This window comes from Pelodiscus sinensis, chromosome 1 (genome assembly GCF_049634645.1).
Source record: "Pelodiscus sinensis isolate JC-2024 chromosome 1, ASM4963464v1, whole genome shotgun sequence".
Taxonomy (NCBI): domain Eukaryota; kingdom Metazoa; phylum Chordata; order Testudines; family Trionychidae; genus Pelodiscus; species Pelodiscus sinensis.
In genome coordinates, this window is record NC_134711.1 from 190,513,978 (window position 1) to 190,535,113 (window position 21,136).

The 21,136-nt window shown below is 42.3% G+C and overlaps 1 protein-coding gene across 1 annotated transcript in view; it reads left to right on the top strand.

Moving 5' to 3' along the window:
- The window catches only part of UBASH3A (ubiquitin associated and SH3 domain containing A), a 43,019-nt gene that overhangs the window by 15,213 nt on the left and 6,670 nt on the right, over window positions 1–21,136 (top strand). Inside the window, exons 7-11 of the mRNA XM_075912231.1 lie at window positions 13,404–13,530; window positions 16,477–16,585; window positions 18,359–18,481; window positions 19,201–19,293; window positions 20,798–20,942. Coding sequence (XP_075768346.1) covers window positions 13,404–13,530; window positions 16,477–16,585; window positions 18,359–18,481; window positions 19,201–19,293; window positions 20,798–20,942 — 597 coding nt within the window. The remainder of the gene's footprint in view (window positions 1–13,403; window positions 13,531–16,476; window positions 16,586–18,358; window positions 18,482–19,200; window positions 19,294–20,797; window positions 20,943–21,136) is intronic.

The following is a 21,136-nucleotide window of genomic DNA, read 5'->3' on the forward strand; positions in this document are numbered from 1 at the left end:
TGTGGAGCTCTCTTTACCTTCCTTTCTTTTTTCAATTATTATTTGCCCTTAGTTCTCGCATGTCATTCCCTGTATCCCACCTCTACCCCCATAACTTAACAAAACAAAGACAAACAAGCAAACCAACAAAATTAAATACCAAGCCTGTCCTATTGTGTGTGGGATGCCTCCTTTCCCCCATATTTCACCTTCTTTAATGATATTTAAGTTCTTAAGAACAAGAATTATGTCGTCTTATGATGTTTGGAAAATGTGTAGAATATTTTGGTTACTACCTCCATATAAATTCATACATAACTATACACTGTGCATCAGTTAAATATACATGACATAAGACCTCATAAAAGGTCACAAAGGACACAAAATTTTAAGGCATCTGACAATGAATGCCTTCAACTCTTCCATCCAAGGAGAGACACCCACTTCTGAAATAATCATCATGTGATCTTGCACCGCAATCTTATCTCTGCCCCAATAAGCAGTCTTCCATTTCCCCCTTTCTTAAACGTTCCACAAACCACAAACATCAGACTCCTGCCTACCCACATGTACTCCAGTATCACTTCTGCAGTTTGGTGAAAACACACTCACACACAGAGCCTTTACTGCTACACATCATAATGATCTTGTATAAGAATTTCCCTGGCTTTTTAATATTAGAAAGGATCCCCAGCTACATAGTGGTTCTTGGGCATTTTTAATGAGATCCTGTTTTTTGTGAAAGGGAGCCACTGCTAGATGGTGAATAAAAGATGTAATGTTCCTCACCAGTGACTAAAACACTTCGTCTTGAAGATTTTATTAGCAACCATAGGAAATAAGAACATCTCTCTTTTTTTAGAAAATGAAAACTGAGATTCAAGAGTATTCCTTTGAAGCAAAACTAACATTGTGATGGATAAAAACATTGCATATTTTCAATAAATCAGAAATAAAATAAGAAACTTTTAAAGTATCCATTTTCTTCAATGCTGCTAAAATGTACAAATAGGTCAATGTTCAGTGTCAAAAATCATTCCTTTTGCCAAGACTGAGCTGAAAAAAATGAGACACAAAATCTAAGCTTTCTTAAATGGCTGACATTTGAATAATTATAACTCAAACTGATACATATTTCTAAATTCATAGAAAACTTAGCATCACTGAACAGATTATGTATGGAAAATTTGGGGGAAGGTGCACTGTATTCTTTATATAAAACAAAGAGACTGAATCCTGGCTTTAAGCGGAAAAAAAAAGAACTCTCACCTTGATGGAATGACTACAACTCCATAATAATGATTTAGGTACCTAATTGTTTCACTGAATCTGCATGACTTACTTTAAATTATCAATTTCAAATGACCATATATGATGTGCAAAATGTTATTGCACAGGAAGGCCCAGCAAGTTGTCTTAGAATTAGTTCTTGTGACATGAACCAAATGCCAATGGAAAACAAAATCCAGGTTGTTTCATGCTCTCTTCATTCAACATATTGTAAAATAGAGAAATCCAGAGACCCTGCAGAAAAAGGTGCTGGAGATTCTATAGCTGAAGGGTCTCGTGTGATCACATCTTTTGGATTAAAAGTATAGACAAGGTTAATCGTGCAGGAATGTCTGTTAACATCATCTTAGAGTACAGGGGGCATACACCCTGAAGAATGTTAGCTAAATGGGCTATAATAGCAGAGATAAAGGAGAGACAAGGCAGAGCTGGGGGGCAATATCAAATTAATATCTTAGATGCCTGTATACAAATGCAAGAGGTATGGGGCATAAGCAGGAAGCACTTGAAGTGCTAATAAATAAACACAACTGTGACATAGCAGGTATCACAGGGTATGTCTACACTACCCTCCTATTTCAAAATAGGAGGGTAATGTAGGCATACCGCAATTGCAAATGAAGCCTGGGATTTGAATTTCCCGGGCTTCATTTGCATAAGCCGAGCGCCGCCATTTTTAAATCCCGGCTGGTTCGAACCCCGTGCCGCGCCATTACACGCGGCACGAACTAGGTAGTTCAAACTAGGCTTCCTAGTTCGAACTACCGTTACTCCTAGTTCGAACTACCTAGTTCGTGCCGCGTGTAGCCGCGCGGCACGGGGTTCGAACCAGCCGGGATTTAAAAATGGCGGCACCCGGCTTATGCAAATGAAGCCCGGGAAATTCAAATCCCGGGCTTCATTTGCAATTGCGGTATGCCTACATTACCCCGCTAGTTCGAAATAGCGGGGTAGTGTAGACATACCCACAGAGACTAGGTGGGATAATACACATGAATAGTGGTATAGACAGGTACATCTTGCTTAGGAAGGATAGGTAGGGGAAAAAAAGGAGGAGGTGTTGCCTTATATATTAAAAAAACTGTATACTTGGACTGAGGTGACGATGGACATAGGAGACAGACTCTTGGTTAGGTTAAAAGTAAAAACGAGGGAGATGTCATTCGAGGGGGTCTACTACAGACCACCTAGCCAGACAGAAGAGGTGGATGAGGCTATTTTTAAACAACTAACAAAATCATCCAAAGCACAAGTTTTGGTGGTAATGGGGGACTTCAACTATCCAAACATCTGTTGGGAAAATAACGCAACAAAGCACAGATTATCCAACAAGTTCTTGAAATGCATCTGAAACATTTTTATTTCAGAAGGTTGAAAAAGCTAGTAGGGGGGAAGCTGTTCTAGATTTGATTTTTACAAATACAGAGAGGAACTGGTTGAGAATTTGAAAGTGGAAGGCAGTTTGGGTGAAGATGATAATGAAATCATAAAGTCCATGATTCTAAGGAATGATAGAAGGGAGAAAAGCAAAATAAAGATAATGGATTCCAAGAAGACAGACTTTAGTAAACTCTAGGAGCTGGTAGGTAAGGTTCTATGGGAAGCAAGACTAAGAGCAAAAACAACTGAAGACAGATGGCAGTTTTTCAACGTTTTTTTTAAGGGTGCAAAAGCACACTATTCAACTGTGTGGAAAAGGTAGGAAGGACAGCAATAATAGACCATCCTGGCTTAACCAGGAGTTCCTGAATGATCTAAAAATAAAAAAGGTGTCAGGTGTCATATAAAAAGTGAAAACTAGGACAAAGTATGTGGGGGCAAAATTAGAAATGTGAGAGAGCAAAAGGAACCCAATCTAGAAAGGGTAACAAGAAAACATTCTACAGATATATTAGAAACAAGAGGAAGAGCAAGGACAAGCTAGGTCCATTGCTCAATGAAAAGGGAGAAACACTAATAGAAAATGTGGAAATAACAGAGATGCTTAATGACTTCTTTGTTTTGGTTTTCACCAAGAAGTTTGATGATGAAGGGATGCCTAACATACTGATTGCTAGAGGAAATGGGATAGGTTCAGAAGTCAAAATAAAAAAAGAAGAAGTTAAAAATTACTTAGAAAATTAAGATATCTTCATGTCATCAGGGTCTGATGAAATGCATCCTAGAATACTCAAGGAGCTGATAACTAAAGGCTCAGATACCTCCTCTATCATCTTTGAAAAGTAATGGAAGTTGGGAGAGATTCTAGAAGACTGGAAAAGGACAAATATAGGTCCCATCTATAAAAAGGGAAATAAAAACAACCCAGGAAACTACAGACCAGTCAGTTCAACTTCTTTGCCAGGGAACATAATGAAGCAAGTAATTAAGGAATTCATCCGCAAGCATCTGGAAGACAAAGAAAGATGATAGATAACAGTCGGCATGGATATGTAAAGAAGAAATCATGTCAAACCAATCTGATAGTTTTCTTTGATAGTCTTGTGAATAGGGGAGAAGCAGTGGACATGGTATATCTAGACTTTAATACAGCATTTCTTACAGTCTCGCATAACCTTCTTATCAATAATCAAAGCAAATACAACCTAGATGGGGCTAGTATAAAGTGGGTGCATAACTGGCTGGATAACCATTCTCAGAGAGTAGTTATTACTGGTTCACAATTATGCTGGAAGGGTATAATAAGTGGGGTTCTAAAGAGATCTGTTTTGGGACCGGTTCTGTTCAATATCTTCATCAATGATTTAGATGATGGTATAGAGAGTACGCTCATTAAGTTTGCATATGATACCAAGCTGAGAGGAGTTGCAAGTGCTTTGGAGGATAGGATCATAGTTCAAAACTATCTGGACAAACTAGAGAAGTGGTCTGAGGTAAACAGAATGGGAAGTTTAATAAGGACAAATGCAAAGTACTCCACTTAGGAAGGAACAATCAGTTTCACACCTACAGAATGAGAAGTGACCGTCTAGGAAGGAGTATTACAGAAATGGGATTTAGGGGTCATAGTGGACCACAGGCTAAATATGAGTCAACAGTGTGACGCTGTTGCAAAAAAAGCAAACATGATTCTAGGATGCATTAACAGGAGTTTGTGAGCAAGACACGAGAAGACATTCTTCCACACTACTCTGCACTGGTTAGGTCCCAGTTGGAGTATTGTGTCCCGTTCTGGGCACCACATTTCTAGAAAAATGTGGAAAAATTGAAGAAGGTCCAGAGAAAAGCAGCAAAAATGATTAAAAGGCTAGAAAACCTGAGCTATGAGGGAAGACTGAAAGAAGTGGGTTTGTTTAGCTTAGAAAAGAGAAGACTAAGAGGAGACATGATAGCAGTTTTCAAGTATCTAAAAAGGTGTTACAAGGAGGAGGGAGAAAAATTGTTCTCCTTGGCCTCTGAGGATAGGACAAGAAGCAATGGGCTTAAACTACAGCAAGGGAGGTTTAGGTTGGACATTAGGAAAAACTTCCTGTCAGGGTGGTTACACACTGGAATAAATTGCCTAGCAAGATGTGGAATCTCCATCTCTGGAGATATTTAAGAGCAGTTTGGACAGACATCTATTAGGAATGATCTAGATGGTGCTTGGTCCTGCCATCAGGGCAGGGGACTGGACTTGATGACCTGTCAAGGTGCCTTCCAGTTCTAGTGTTCTATGATTCTACATCTGTGCCCTCCAGCTGCCATGGTATTGTCTTTCAAACTGCAGGGTCTCCAGTTTTTGCACAAGGGTATCCATGGACTTCAAGGCAGGGGACTGCAACTGGAGTGTCTCCCACTTCCATGCTCTGTGTTGCATTTACTCACCAGTTTATTCCCCTGCATCAGTGTCACAGGATAAAAGTGCCTGTCCTATTGATTTGAGAGTTCATGAGTTATTTCCAGAGTTTAGAGACGAATTTGTGCATTAGACATAAATGATTATTACTCAGGTGTAGTCACTTTACACTGCCATTTGTCATTCAAAGCTTGAACCCAGGAACATTTTTCATATCAAATTTTGGTGTGAGTTGTTTTTAGACTGCTTAGATACATTACAATAAAAGTCATGTGGCTGCAGAGGCTTTTTGGTTCCTGTATAACTTAAAAATCAGAATTAATTTTAGAAGAAAATATTTTGCATTACTGATTGGCATCTTCTTTCCTCTTGTTTTTCATTGTTAGAGAGATTACAGTGATAATTAGAAATGAGGAAATGTAGAGGCTGCCTTCCCACATAGGTGCCACCATAATCTTGATGATTTTACCTCATTTCAAAGGCAGCTGTGTCTGTGCTGCACTTTGCTCTGTAGGTGCAAGCTCTGCAGATGGTATTTTAGATAACAGTTTACACAAAAAGCTGCAAAACAGTCCTTGCTTTATCCTTGAAGGGAGGGAGCTAACTGTATTATTTCCTGTTTGACACATTTCAGAGGGTTTACATGCTCTCCTTACCATAACTTAATATGCATTTAATATTATTTAGGATTGTTCCTAGGTAAAAAACAGCATGGTATGGTAAGTGTATAAAATAATTTGGCACAGGAACCATACCCTTGGACTAAGACCTTATTTATGTTCTGCCTGGAGCTACACAGTCCTTAGATTGGACTGTATAGGAAAAGCATGTGTACTCACCTACTTGTCCCACCAAGGAGTGGTGGGGGAGAGAGATGAAGCTTTAGCTCCATCACTCTTCACTCAGTGGACAAGTAGCATGTGGGGGACATTGGAATTGCGACTGGCAAAGGATGTAAGGATAACAAGAAAGGTTTCTACAGGCATGTTAACAAGAAGAAGGTGATCAGAGAGGGTGTGCGGCCCCTACTGGATGAAGGAGGTAACTGAGGGTATGTCTACACTACCCCGCTAGTTCGAACTAGCGGGGTAATGTAGGCATACCGCACTTGCAAATGAAGCCCAGGATTTGAATTTCCCAGGCTTCATTTGCATAAGCCGGGCGCCGCCATTGTTAAATCCCGGCTGGTTCGAACCCCATGCCGCGCGGCTACACGCGGCACGAACTAGGTAGTTCGGACTAGGCTTCCTAGTTCGAACTACCGTTACTCCTCGTGGAATGAGGAGTAATGGTAGTTCGAACTAGGAAGCCTAGTCCGAACTACCTAGTTCGTGCCGCGCGTAGCCGCGCGGCACGGGGTTCGAACCAGCCGGGATTTAAAAATGGCGGCGCCCGGCTTATGCAAATGAAGCCCGGGAAATTCAAATCCCGGGCTTCATTTGCAAGTGCGGTATGCCTACATTACCCCGCTAGGTCAAACTAGCGGGGTAGTGTAGACGTACCCCTAGTGACAGACGATGTGGGGAAAGCTGAAGTACTCAATGCTTTCTTTGCCTCTGTATTCATGGACAAGGTCGGCTCTCGGACTAATGCGCTAAGTGACACAAGATGGGATGAAGATGGATAGCCCTTGGTGGGTAAAGAACAGGTTAGGAACTATTTAGAAAAGCTAAACATACACACATCCATGGGTCCGGACGTAATGCATCCAAGGGTACTGAGGGAGTTGGTAAATGTCATTGAGGAGCCTTTGGCCATTATCTTTGAAAAATCATAGAGATCAGGAGAGATCCCGAATGATTGGAAAAAGGCAAATGTAGTGCCCATCTTCAAAAAAAGGAAGAAGGACGATCCAGGGAACTATAGGCCGGTCAGTCTTACCTCGGTTCCTGGAAAAATCATGGAAGGGATCCTTAAGGAATCTATTTTGAGGCACTTGGAAGAGAAGAAAGTGATCAGGAATAGTCAGCATGGATTCACAAAGGGCAAGTCGTGCCTGACCAATCTGATTAGCTTCTATGATGAGGTAACTGGCTCTGTGGAAATGGAAACGTCAGTGGATGTGATATACCTTGACTTTAGCAAGGCTTTTGATAGGGTCTCCCACAATATTCTTGACAGCAAGTTAAGGGAATGTGGATTGGATAAATGAACGATAAGATAGATCGAAAGCTGGCTAGAAGGCCAGGCCCAGCAGGTAGTGATCAACGGCACGATGTCAGGATGGTGGTCAGTTTCTAGCAGAGTGCCCCAAGGTTCGGTTCTAGGACCGGTTTTGTTCAATATCTTTTTTAATGACCTGGATGAGGGGATGGATTGCACCCTCAGCAGGTTTGCAGATGACACTAAGCTAGGCAGAGAGGTAGATACTCTTGAGGGCAGAGATAGGGTCCAGAGTGACTTAGACAAATTGGAGGATTGGGCTACAAGAAATCTGATGAGGTTCAACAAGGACAGGTGTAGAGTCCTGCACTTGGGACGGAAGAATCCCAAGCATTGTTACAGGCTGGGGACCAACCAGCTAAGTAGTAGTTCTGCATAAAAGGACCTGGGGGTTACAGTGGATGAGAAGCTGGATAAGAGTCAACAGTGTGCCCTTGTAGCCAAGAAGGCAAATGGCATATTAGGTTACATTAAGAGGAGCATTGCCAGCAGATCCAGAGATATCATTATTCCCCTTTATTCGGCTCTTTAGAGGCCATATCTGGAGTATTGTGTCCAGTTCTGGACCATCCCCCACTACAAAAAGGATGTGGACGCATTGGAGAGGGTTCAGCGGAGGGCAACCAAAATGATTAGGGGGTTGGAGCATATGACCTATGAGGAGAGGCTGAGGGAGTTGGGTCTGTTTAGTCTGCAGAAGTGAAGAGTGAGGGCGGATTTGATAGCAGCCTTCAACTTCCTGAAGAGAGGTTCCAAAGAGGCTGGAGAAAGGCTGTTCTTAGTAGTGACAGATGGCATAACAAGGAACAATGGTCTCAAGTTGTGGTGGGAGAGGTCCAGGTTCGATATTAGGAAAAACTATTTCACTAGGAGAGTAGTGAAGCACTGGAATGGGTTACCTAGGGAAGTAGTCGAGTCTCTATCCCTAGAGGTGTTTAAGTCTCAGCTTGACAAAACCCTGGCTGGGTTGATTTAGTTGGGATTAGTCCTGCCTAAAGCAGGGGGCTGAACTTGATGACCTTCTGAGGTCTTTTCCAGCTCTATGGTTCTATGATTCTATGACATGAACTGTAGTAATTTGGTGCTGGTGTAGACCAGCAGTAAATGACTGCCCTCCAGGAGCAAGAAGGAAGTAGAAGGAGATTTTGTGTTAGATGGGTGCCTCTGAAGCACAATTCTGAATTTATTCCTCAGGTGTCCATCTTAGGGTTTGTCTATAGGGCAAGTTATTGTTCAGCAAGCCCGGGTTTGGATTTACAGTGCACTAGCTTGCTATGCAGTATTGTGCTGTGTAGACGCTTTGATTGCGCACTGAAGGCCCAGAGTGCGGTTCTGCTAAACCCTTTGCTCATGTGGTTGCCTGAATCACAAAAGAGCCAAATGGAAAGTTTGAAGCAGATCTGGCTTTACTGTAATTTGTGAGTCTGATTTTGTCAACACTTGTTCCTTGTACTGAGGCTACAGTTTAAAATCTATACAGACCTCCCAGATCAGTGTTTCTTAAACTGTGTCCTGTAGCACACTGGTGTGTCGCGAGGCAGTCGGAGGTGTGCCGTGGAGAACAACAGAGTTCAAAATTGCCACCCTTAAAGGGACAGGCAACTTTTTTCCCCCCTCAATAACTTTCCCCAGACCCTATTTTTTTTATTTGTTTATTAATTTTTTTTCTTTGATAGCTTTTCCCTGGCCTCTTTTGTTTTTTGGGGTTTTTTTGCTCAACAAAAAGTCCTTGGGGTTCCTCATAAAAAAAATTATTGTTTGGTGTTCCTCCATCTTAAAAAGTTTAAGCAACACTGTCCCAGATCATCACATCATTGCATAGTCTGTTGGCCCATTTATTCAAGGGAGCAGAATTTTTTAAAATATACATGTTTTGGGGATTTCAAGTATTAGAAAAAGCATAAAATTGCATCTTTTGAAATCTCCTTCGATGACACATTATCATATTCCTGCCGGGGGAAAAATTGCAATGTTAGGCTGAATATTAGGGTGAGCTTATACAGAGCCTGATCTAGTACTGAAATCAGTGGAAGTTTTCTGATTGACTTCTAAAGAGGCAGAATGTGCTGCCTTCCCAACTCCTCTCCTCTGCAAGGACTGTTTCGCAGCTTTTTGTGTAAACTCTTATCTAAAATGCATGTACCGGTTCATAAGATTATAGAGCTGGACATGGGGAAGCTACAATGTTATTATTGTTATGCTGAGAAGTACTGGTGACTGCATTAACCAGAAACTTCTTTGAGATTGGGTGTGAATACCTTCATCTCTTAACATCACTGTCAGGATGAGTAAAAGAGAAGCCTCCCAACATAGGCCATGTCTACATTATAGCAGCTGTGTCCCTGTTCACCAGGGTTAGTCCCTGGCAGGCCACCACTGCCACTACCTGTGGCAGAGCAGGTAAATATAGTGATGGGGGCCCGCCAGGAACTAAACCTGGTAGACCAGATCTGGCCTGTGGTCTGGTATTTGCCCACCCCTGCTGGAGCACCATAATGTAGCTGCTTCCTACATTGGCAGAAGGATTTTTTCCCCATTGATGTAGTTTATCTACCTCACAGAGTTCTCCTATTGACCTAGCAATGTCTGCACTGGGGTGGGGAGTGGGCACTAGTTCAAACTTATGTTCCTCCACGTGACATAAGTAAGTAGAACTAATTTTCAAGTGTCCCCCACTCTAAGACAAATGAGGTTTGGGAACCTGCCCAGGAAATTTGGAGTGAATGGAGGTGGTTTGCTGAGAATTGTTTGACAGGCTTACTGAGTGTTGCATATGAGAGGAGGGAGAATAAATGGAACAGAGAGGCAGAGGCAAAAATAGAGAAAGACAAGTAGTTAAAAAAGCTAGGGAACAGGTGATCCATAACTGAACCTCCTACTTCGTCGCAAATGGAGATAGTGGCTAAGGCAATGAAACCCATCCAAAAATTGGGGAAACTGGGTTGGAAGATTGGACTACTAAAACTGGAGCTAGAAGTCTGGGTGGCTTGAAATAGTGGCTGAGCTAATATTTGGCTTGGATTTGATGATGGCTAATAACTGTGTAATCAGTGCCACAAAAAGTGTCTAACAAATTCACTCTGTGGCTGCTCCCTTTAAAGATACAGTGCCAAGAGACAAATGGTTTGTAGGCTGTTTCTTTGCAATGAACAAATTGGCCTCCTACTCTAGCCATTCTCTCAGCTACACAATGCAGTAGCTTTTCATCTCCGGAAAGACAGGGAGTGGTTAAAATCTATTTTGAAAACCAGCATCTGAAAAAAGAACTGATCCCTGTTTGCTTGCTGAGTGATGAGGACAAACGACAAATAGCAAAACAAGGAAATGGTTCCAGTGGACAGCAGTGTGAGCTTTAGCATTGTCAGAGTTGAAAAAGGCTGTTCGGACTGCCCCTGTCTTGGTCTATCCTTGTTTCAAAATCTCTTTCATATTGGACATAGATGCTAGTGCTTCATATTTGGGTCGGGCTGGGCAGGAGAACTTCACCTTGGCTATGCTCCCACCTTCCTTTTGAATCTGAGAATGTACCTGTGGAAGTTGAGACTGGTGCTTCGTCTACATTTAATATTTAGGTCAATATACCTATAGAGTTCAAAGGTATGAGAAACCCTGAGCACCATTGCTATGCCAACTTAATCCCTGGTTTGGATGCTTCCATTGGCCTACCTATCGTTTGGGGAAGTAGAGTTTCTATGGCAATGGAAAAACTGCATCTGACACTGTAGGAAGCATCTGCACTGTGGCACTATCGTGACATAGGTGTGCTCAGGACTGGCGCTAGACCAAATGGTGTCCCTGACAAGGAGCATATTTGGCAATCCCCCCTCCATTTGTTAAACTTTTGAATATCTTACTTTTGTTTTTGTAGCCCATTTCACCACTTGGATGCACAATCTGCATGTATGATTTATCCTAGTCATATAAGATGATGAATTTACAGGTTAGAATCTGCAAATCTATATTGATTTAGGCCATATATAACCAATGTTTTTTAAAAAATTGTTTCCACTAAGCTTATAGAATTTTTTAAATTCTAAGAATAACTGAAATGTAGTAACACAAGAAATTGAACTGTTCACCAACACTGGGTGGACCAGGATTAAATTATGTTACAGTAGGTGGCAGTCTTAGAATGTGATCCTAGCCATTTAGTTCAAAAGGTTACTTTTCTCACTGTGACCCTTACAAACTGAAGCACATCAGATAGACCCAAAGATTAGCCTATGGCATTTTCAAGCAATAAAATAGCAAGTGATGTCAGTCTCTCGTCTATTGTAGCACAAAGATAACGGTTTTAATGAGCCTGATCTTTGACGAGTTATGTTCACCACTCATAATGTGACCAGCAACACAAGCAGAATCCACAAGCTATCTACACATTAGAAAAAGTGTCCTTTAACTCTGCATCATGAATGAACTGGAGAACTCTGAATGGAGAGTGTTTCATAGGTAGCAAAAAGTGATGAATGTTGTCTAATTCAACACAGAAGTCTTTAATCATTGATATCTGAACATTCCCAACATTTCAATGTCTGTACAATTCTTCAGGGGTGTTTTCTTGCCCATCAGCAGCTACATAAACTACCTTCATTTGTCTGAACCTTTTATCAATTTGAGAATTGTCAACTAGCGACCAAAAAATCCTCCCTATTGACTTTTTCTTCCAAGTTTTCCATCACTTCATCTCTTTCCTTGTAACCAAACTGTCTCTTCTGATGAATACAAGTTCCCTTGAAGACAGGCTTGACTCCTAAGTTTTCCACCATTTCTTTAGTAGCATCACTGGAGATATTTAAGAACAGGTTGGACAGACATCTATCAGGGATGATCCAGATGGTGCTTGATCCTGCTGTGAGGGCAGGGGACTGGACTTGATGACCTCTCAAAGTCCCTTCTAGTTCTATTATTCTAAGAAAAGAAGTAATAGTATTTGTATATTGTTGCATAGATATGGGTTTGATAGATGTCTCTGATATTTCATTAAATAGGTCCTTTATTAATTGCTACTTACACTCTTCAGGTCTTAATGCACAAGTATATTTTCACAATTACACAGTAAAAAAAGGTTTGCAATATTGCACCTGGGCTCTCATTTCACTTCATTTTCTTCTTATATCTCACACATTTACTGGCAACACCCTGCCCCTTATATATTTGAGAGATCATAGCTGACAACATTTTAGGAGGTTCAAGGAACTTGTAGTTCTCAGAAAGTCTGGAAGGTTCCACAAGATTCTACAAAGGCCTAGAACATTGAGGGTATGTCTACACTAGCTCGTTAGTTCGAGCTAGGTAGGAAAATGAGGGCAACCGGGGATGCAAATGAAGCCCGGGATTTAAATATCCCGGGCTTCATTTGCATCTTCCTGGGCGCCGCCATTTTTAAATCCCCCTTAGTCCGAACTCCATGTCCGCGGCTCCACATGGAACAAGGAGTAACGGTAGTTCAAATTAGAGATCCTAATTCGAACTACCTACTCCGTTCCGTGTGTAGCCATGGGCACGGAGTTCGGACTAAGGGGGATTTAAAAATGGCAGCTCCCAGGAAGATGCAAATGAAGCCCAGGATATTTAAATCCCAAAGAGGTTTGGGTGAGAATTAAATAAATTTGGGTCAGTGATGTGAAAACATCTCGACAGTAAAAGAGCAGACATATTTAAATAGTTAACCTTGTATTATTTTTAGTTTGATAAACTTGGTACTTAGTTTCTCTTTAGCATGGGTCATGCAGGATGTCATCATTCTGAGTACTACCAGAATTTTGGGCAGAGCTAGAACAGGAGTGTTATGCTGAAATAGACCGGTGATTGCATCACACAAAGCTCTTTGAGAAGCAAGACTTTGTATATTCCTAGTACAAACAAAACTGCATAATTGAAAATATTAGACTCCATCAATTTCTGCTTCCAACTGGAACATCTCCAGGGCCCCGAACTGTGACCTGCCACTCAGATCAAAAGGAGCAACATTATTTCTTAACCACAATCTGGAAACAGCCTGTCCCTTAGATCAGTACTGTGGGATGAGACTTTTTCATTAACAGTTTTGAGAAGCATGTCAAAACTCTATGGTTCTACTCCCACTGAAGTGAATGTAAATCTTGCCTTTAATTTCCCTGCATACAAGATCAGACCTTAAAAATTCCACCTCTCTATGTGTGTCTGTCTGTTGTTGCTTCTACTTTTCCTACAGAGAATTCACTTTCACTCCAGCTTCAGGACAACTCTCCAAGAATGAAAATGAACCTAGTCTTAAACTGAATGGTGAAGTCCATAACCCAATGATGACAAAGAGTGTAACCAAAACACTTGCTTTCCAGGTAATAATTCTTCATTTCTTGCTTTTGACAGGTGCATAAATCTCAAGGCAGGCAACATGCTTATACGAATACATTTTTAATATCACCCTTTAGTTTCATCACAATATTTTCTATAGAGAAATTGCTTTTACATTTCTTAATGATTTGTCTGCCAGAAAAAATAGCCAGACAAATAAAAAATGCATAGTTTTCAAATGTCATCTTTCTTTATGGGCAAGGAGTAAAGCAGATCTCATAAGCCTAAGCATAGCTTGTGTCCAACTACAGAGATACAGCCTGGGATGCAACGTGAAGATGTTACTAACAGTAGCTGTTGGGCCTATTTCTTTTCTCATACCAGTCTGATGTCAGTGTTACACCACTGATTTCAACACCAGTGCAACTGAGGCTATGTCTACACTACAAGGTTTTTGCCCAAAAACAAACATTTTTCGCAAAAACCGGTGGAGCATCCACACCTCAAGCGCGTTTTTGCACACACAAAAAATTGCAGTAAATCAACAGAACAGAGGGCTTTTGCTGGTAGAGTTATTCCTCTCCCCATGAGGAATAACTCCTTTTTGTGCAATAGCTCTTGCACAAAAAGGCATGTGCATGGGTTTCTTATGCAAAAAGAGCCTATCTCAGCTTCCCACTTGGGCTGTCCCCTTGCAAACAACACCACACACTGGGTTTCTTTGGGTGCATAGGCTCTGATGTTTATGTGACCTGAGTGCATTTCTGTGCATTACACCATTAGTACATTCTACCAGTAGCTCCTTTCTTGTGACCTGTTGGAGGCCTGGAATTTGCAAGAACCCTGCACATTAGAAACAAAGGTTCTCTAAAATGTGAATCCTCAAAAGAATGTAGCTAGTAGCCAGACTGTAGAGGATATCCAGCTCAAAACCAGACCTCAGAATGTTCCTTTCAGCACCCTGAAAATAAGATGTCTTACATAGGTACAATACCATCTTGACACGACTGCTTTTGTGCTCCTCCTCCCTTCTCCCATCCACCTCAGCTCTGTGTTGAAGTCATAATTTGACCTGCAGGATGTTGCTTGCAGAGGTTCACATGTTCACTTTGAGTGGCCCTATGGAAGTTGCCACACTCAAGTTCCCTCAAAACAGAAAAGCAAGACTGCAAAACCCTGACTCAGTGTTCCCGCTGCAGTTTATTAATAGTTCTTTCTAAGGGTGTGTGTATCAAGCAAATGGAGATGTGACTGTAGCATGGGTACACACACCTATGCTAGTTTTAATCTTGCTAGCGTGGGCAATAATCATTATATAGCCATATTGGCATAGATTTCAGCTCAGACTACAAGCCCACCGGGGACCCTGAGTACATACTGACACATCTTCACTGCTATGGTCACCTGGTGCTAGCTAGATTAAAGCTTACATGGGTATGTTTTGTTGAGCTACAACCACTCTTCCACTTGTGGTGTGTGTGACGGAATTTTTGCGGGTGCGAGCTCCTCGCTCCCTCCCCCTTCAACTCCCGAGCAGGGCTGGGGAGGGGCGGGGCCCTGCGAACCCACCGTCTGGGCTTGTCTCTCCGACCCCTACCTGGGGTTCTAGGGTTGACGTCCGGGTGAGGGGGCGATCACCCCTCTGCCCCTAATGGCTGAGGGGGGTCGGCGGCCCCTCCGTCGGACCCCTCCTCCTCCTCTGACTTGAGGAAGGGGGTTGCAGTGTCGTCGCGGGGCCTGACCTTGGACCAATGTCCTCCTGCGGTCTTGGCCATGTGGGTTTAAGGTTTCAGGGGAATTGCTTGTAGGTAGCGAGGAGGGGTAAGGGGAGTGGGGGACCCGGGCCCTCCCTCACCTCTGGGTCCCAGCCCGAGGCCCTAAGTGGAGTTTGGCGACCAGCTGTCGCCCTCCATGGCGGACGGGGCTGCTGCCCTCAACTCGTCCGCCCACGGGCGCCAAAAGGGCCCCGCCTCGGGCTCCTTCCACTCCCCGCTGACTTGCCCCAGTGGTGGAGCAAGGTTGGGGTCACTCGCCACGCCGAAGTCATCGGGCGCGTCCCAAGGCAAGCCGCCAACTGCCGAGTCCGTCTCTCCTCATTGCCCAGGGGGCCGTGGGCTTGGTGTTCCTGGACACCAGGACGCCTGCCGCCGCACTTCCCTCCTTCCTGGCGGGTCGTCCCTGGCCTTTGTGGTCGCTGGGGGATGACGTCTGTGCGGGGAGCCCCGCCCCCGTGGCGTCCCTGCCCCCGCGCCTGCACCAACGTGCTCCTGTGCCCCGCGTTGGAGCGTAAGCCAGGGCAGCAGACCCGGCCGCTTCCCCGCCGCCTGCGCTCTGCCCCGCCTCCCGCTCCCAGTCCCTGCCGGCAATGCCGGGTGCCCGAACCCCGGTGCTGCCGCGCTGGTGAGCTTGCCGCCCACGGTGGCCACTTTTCCGGCCGAGGGGGGGGGTTCTCTTCCGGCCGCCAGTGCGGACCCTGCTGGGTCCGTCTCAGTGTAGCTTCACCCTCAGACTCAAAAACAAAACAAAACAAAAAACCCTGTAATTTCAGAGAGAGAATAAGATGCACAGTGTACAGTGGAAAATTTGAATGCAAGACCTGTTCTTTTTCTAAGGATTCCAGTTCTCCTCATCCAGCTTGCCTGGTCTATGCTCAGATTTTAACATATGTTAGTCAAAACACCTGTTTTCTACCATAAATGTGGTTTTAACACCTAATCAGAGCCATAGTACTCTTTCCACTGATTGCTGTGGACAGCGAGGCCTTATATTTCTGTGTCTAAGTACCTCATTTGTAAAGTGGGAATAATACTTCCTTTCTCCCACCCTTTGTCTGTCTAGTTTATTCAAATGCCTTTCAGGAAAAGGACTGTCCTTTAATATGTGTGTACAACCTATTGCACAGTAGAACCCAGATCTCAGTTGCAGGTTCTAGATGCCATTGCAATAAAATGAATAAAAAATTCTAAATGTAAATGGTTCACTTCATCTAGCTTTCTCAGACTGTTGCTCTCAGAAGAAGCCTGTTGGTGATACGCCATGGGGAAAGAGTGGATCAGGTTTTTGGGAAGTCCTGGATCCAGCAATGTGTAACTGCAGATGGTAAGTAAAAGCATGGGAGGATTGGCCCTTGGCATACCAGACTGAAAAGAAAATATTGTACCATGATAGTACTGATGTGTAAAGTCTAAATTACTACTTGTAGATGTCTATAAACCAGACAAACTTTAGTGCTGAAGAAAGCAGCTATTTAGAAATGCCCTTCCTACAAGTTTAGTAGTGTCATATAAAGTTTTATTGTAGAACCTTATGGTTTGTCTATGCTGACAAGTTACTGCACTGTAACTTTTGTGCTCAAGGTGTGAAAAACCCCCACACTGACTGCAGCAAGTTATAGCACTGGAAGCGCCAGTGTAATCAGGTTTTCAGTACTACGAGCTGAACCCCCTGTTCTGTTAGTGCTTTCCCAGTACCATAAGTAAATCACTTACATGAGAAGAAGCTCTCTCAAAACTAGTGTCATGATCACACTGCTTAAAGCTCTGCTAGTGCAGCACTTTAAACTTAGAAGTGTAGACAAAGCCTTAGAGTTATGAACAGCAGAGTTATGAATTGACTTGTCAATCACACGGATCATTTGGAGCAGCAGAGACAAAAAGAGGCAAATATAGTACAGTACTCTATTGAATATAAACTACTAAAAATAAAGATAAAGTTTTTAAAAAAAGGTTTGACAAGTTAAAGAAACTTTCTGTGCTTAGTTCATTTAAATTAAGATGGTTAAAAGCAGCCTTATTCTTCTGCACAGAAAATGTCAAAGCTGTATTAAGTCAATGTTCAGTTGTAAACTTTGGAAAGAACAACTACAGTGTTTTGCTCAGTTATGAACATCTCAGAGTTATTAAAAACTTCCATTTGCAAAGTGTTTGTAACTCTGAGGTTCTACTGTATTCGAGATTTATGATGTCACTATATTTCCTAAGTAGTCATAATACAGCTGAGTGAAACTTTACATTTTTGTCTCAAGATGATATGCCAAACGTGAATTTTTCATCAGCATTTTTAGGAATTTACAGATTTGATTAATGCCCAAATTTCCCTATTTTGTGCTGGTTGACATAGTTTTTCAAATTTACATTGTTGATCAAAATCATGATACTTTGCTAATCAAACCCAGTCACAAATAACTGGAGCAAAAGCAAAGAGATTTTGTGGAGAAATGAGAAGATGTGAACACTGACTTAGATGCCAAGTCATGTTTGAATGGTGTTTGGCCTTGAAAACATGATTTCAACATGAAACAACTATATATTTGGGGGCAAGGGTGGGAGAGGAATTGTGTTTTGCTTGTGATCTCCCGGATTCTGTTGGAATCAGACGAGATGTCTGATTTCAGACCTTGAATTTTGTACATTATTTCCTTTTCTTTTTGCTAATGAAAACATTGCTTTTTTTTATAACTTTGGCAATGGTTAAAAAAAAAAGTTTCCACGGCTCTGAAGGGAATATAAGTCTCTGGGGAGTTTTAAGAGCAGGTGTCAGCCATATATTTTCTCTGGTGCTCTGATATTCTGAAATTCAGAGCTGTGTCATTCTGTCAGAAAGTTTTCTCCCTTATCGTCTTTCCCAGAACCAATTGAGACTGGGCCATAGTGCATCAACAATTTCCTTGGTTTGCTTTGTTGAATGCAAAGTGCAGTATCCCTAAAGTGGAATCACTCACTTTTTTCACCAACAGAGACACTAACAGTCCGATTTTCAGAAATGGCAGCCTAAAATGCAGAATTTTTAGTGTGTGCATGAATATCAAAAATGTGTACATATGTATTGCTCGTGCCTTTATATATGGAGATGAAGGGTTCTGTTTTGTTTTAGGAAAATATCACAGAGCAGATCTGAACTTCCCTGTCAGCCTGCCAAAACGAAAAGATGGCATCAAACCTTTTGAATGTGATCCTCCTTTATCATGCTGTGGTATTTTCCAGTCTAGACTTGTAGGTAAGTTAGGTATTACTGTGACTTTACCATAGGAATGCTTCTGGGCAGTGTAAATGGGAAGAGTTCCTTTATGGATAGCAGGAACCGGAGCTTGCACTTTCATGTGGGAGCTATGCAACAGGGGGAGGAGCAGGGCCAGCTACTCATGTAGTGCAAGAGCCAGCCTGCCACCTTATGGCCGCAAAGGGTCAGAGCAGTATGCCACAACATTTGGCTTCTAGTCTGAATCCAGAGCGGTGAACTGTAGCATTTCTGCTGGCTGGCTAAAAGGGAGGCAGGACATACAGTTTATTCATCTGTAGGTTGTGTGAGAGCTGTCCATTGTGAGCAATTGATAATTGGGCTGTACTGGTTAGTTAGAATGAATACACCTATCACAGGATGTGTTTAAGTTCCTAGTTTTGATAAGCATCGTTCTCAGAAATTGGGTTGTGGTGCAGACACTTGTCTTTCTCTGTCTACCATAAATGCACCGGAGTGCCATTTACAAATTTAGAATTTACTTTCTGTGGCTGTATTTCTAATATTTACTTAACATTTCCTCTTCCAACAAATATTCCTGCTAGTGGACTTGTTCACCAGAATATTTGTAGAAAGTGAATTAATGAGGGACATGAGTTCATTCAAGGTCAGTTTATTGTAAAGTTCAAGCTAATATCTGTGGGAAATATTTGGTAGTTGTACTAATGATTGTAAAGAGTAGCTCTCGTGTATTGCAGGAGAAGCTCTGCTGGAGAAAGAAGAGTTAGTTAGCTATGTATACAGTTCCCCAGCACTCCGCTGCATACAGACAGCTCAACACCTGCTAGAAGGTAGGTTAGCAAAATGATTGTTTCTTTGCCCCATTGGCAGGCCTGTCGCTGGGGGCCGGGAGCAAAAGAGGCAGTTGCCCTGGCGCCTGACGATTCAAAGAGGACTGGAGCACCTAGCCACTGTTGCTGCTACTGTGGCAATGGTGACAGCAGCCAGAGCCCCGGATCCTTTAAACTGTCACCATCACAGCATGCTCCAGGAGGCTTTGAGGATTCGGGGGGTGCACCCTGTGTTCCAGGTGGAGTGGAGGGCTGTCTGCCTCGGCCCCACCCCTTCTGCCTGAGGCCCCACCCCTTCCAGGAGCATGGAGCGGTCACTCCCACCTTGACCAGGGTCCCATGGAGGCTGTCGGCACCCCTATATACTGGACATTTCTGAGTCAATCCTTTTTAAAGCCAATGACAGAAATGAAGCTAAAATGCTGCATGGCATTTTGAATATTTACTTCTGCCTTTAATCAGTGCTGACAGATATTTCTATCTAGGAGCAAGGACTAGGTGACACTGTGAAGAAGAAATAAAGTTTCCCCACTATAACAGTAAAATAATATTCAATTGAATCATGTTCAATAAAGTTGAAATGGAATCTAATGTTGTATAAGACAAAGGCATTAGATGCAGTAGAATTTAACTTATTGGCTAGACTCAAATTGTTATCTCTCCCATAAATGATTTTGGTCCAGAAATCAAGTGTTTCCATTACACTGAGGGACAGCTATCTGGGGAAAGAAACCTGGGACTTTCTCCTGGAAGGCTGCCTTTGTTAACAAGAGGGTTTGTTTAAAAAAAAAACAACCCTACAGTCAACAAAACTAGTTTAAAAAATGAAGAATTCTGCATGATAGATCACCAAAAAAATTCTTTTAAATTAAAAAAGTATTAATGATAGGACTCTGGGTTTCCAGAACTGGGAAGGGATACTAATTTTCTGCTGGGAATTCATATGTCAGTATGGCCTTTTAAGAATATAGAGGAAAACTCAGGCTGCCTCTCTTTAAAGAGAGATTTTTCTTTAGCACTATGTTCATGGGTTTGGATTTACTCATCAGGTTAGGCCCAGTGAGCTACATGGTATATAAAAACAGCTTAAAACAATTTTCTTCTTGATACTTACTTACTCTGTAACACCTCTGAAGAGTAAGTCCATGTCTTCATTTTGTTCTGGACCCCACAGAACACAGTGGTATCACTCCACAAATAATCGTTCGAGAATTTATACCAACAGTCGCTCTGGCAAGAATATAATATACTTTCTTCTGCTCCTCACCCCTTCCAGACTGCTAGCTTCGGAAGTTTACAAAGTATTGTTTATGCACGTAGAGGAGCATGTTTAAAAGGACTGAGATTTGATGGAGTCAACATTATTTGTGCTTCATGGTCTTTGCTGTACATTATATTTTTATTTTGTTAATAAAATTATTACCAGTAAGAAGGTGCCATGTACAGTCAAAGTTTAAAGCTCTGAGTGCACTTTCCCTTTTTAAAAATCTTTTATTTATTGCAGGGCTTAAATTAGAGCGAAAGATTAAAATCAGGGTAGAACCTGGACTCTTTGAATGGACCAAGTGGGAGGCCTGCAAAATAATTCCCTCCTTTATGGCACTGACAGAACTGACAGAGACTACTCACAGTATAGATACCAGTTACAGGTAAACGCTGCACGTGCTTTATGTTAATGTGTATTTCTAATACCTCTCCTGGTTTTGGCAGTTCTTAAATCCCACAAGAGAGTGTTGCAAAAATGAATGATTCAGGATTTAGGTCACTGACTTCAACAGAAAGAGTAAGGGCTAAAAAAGAGCCTATATATTCGATCCCAAATTAGGATGTGCAGATATAGTTA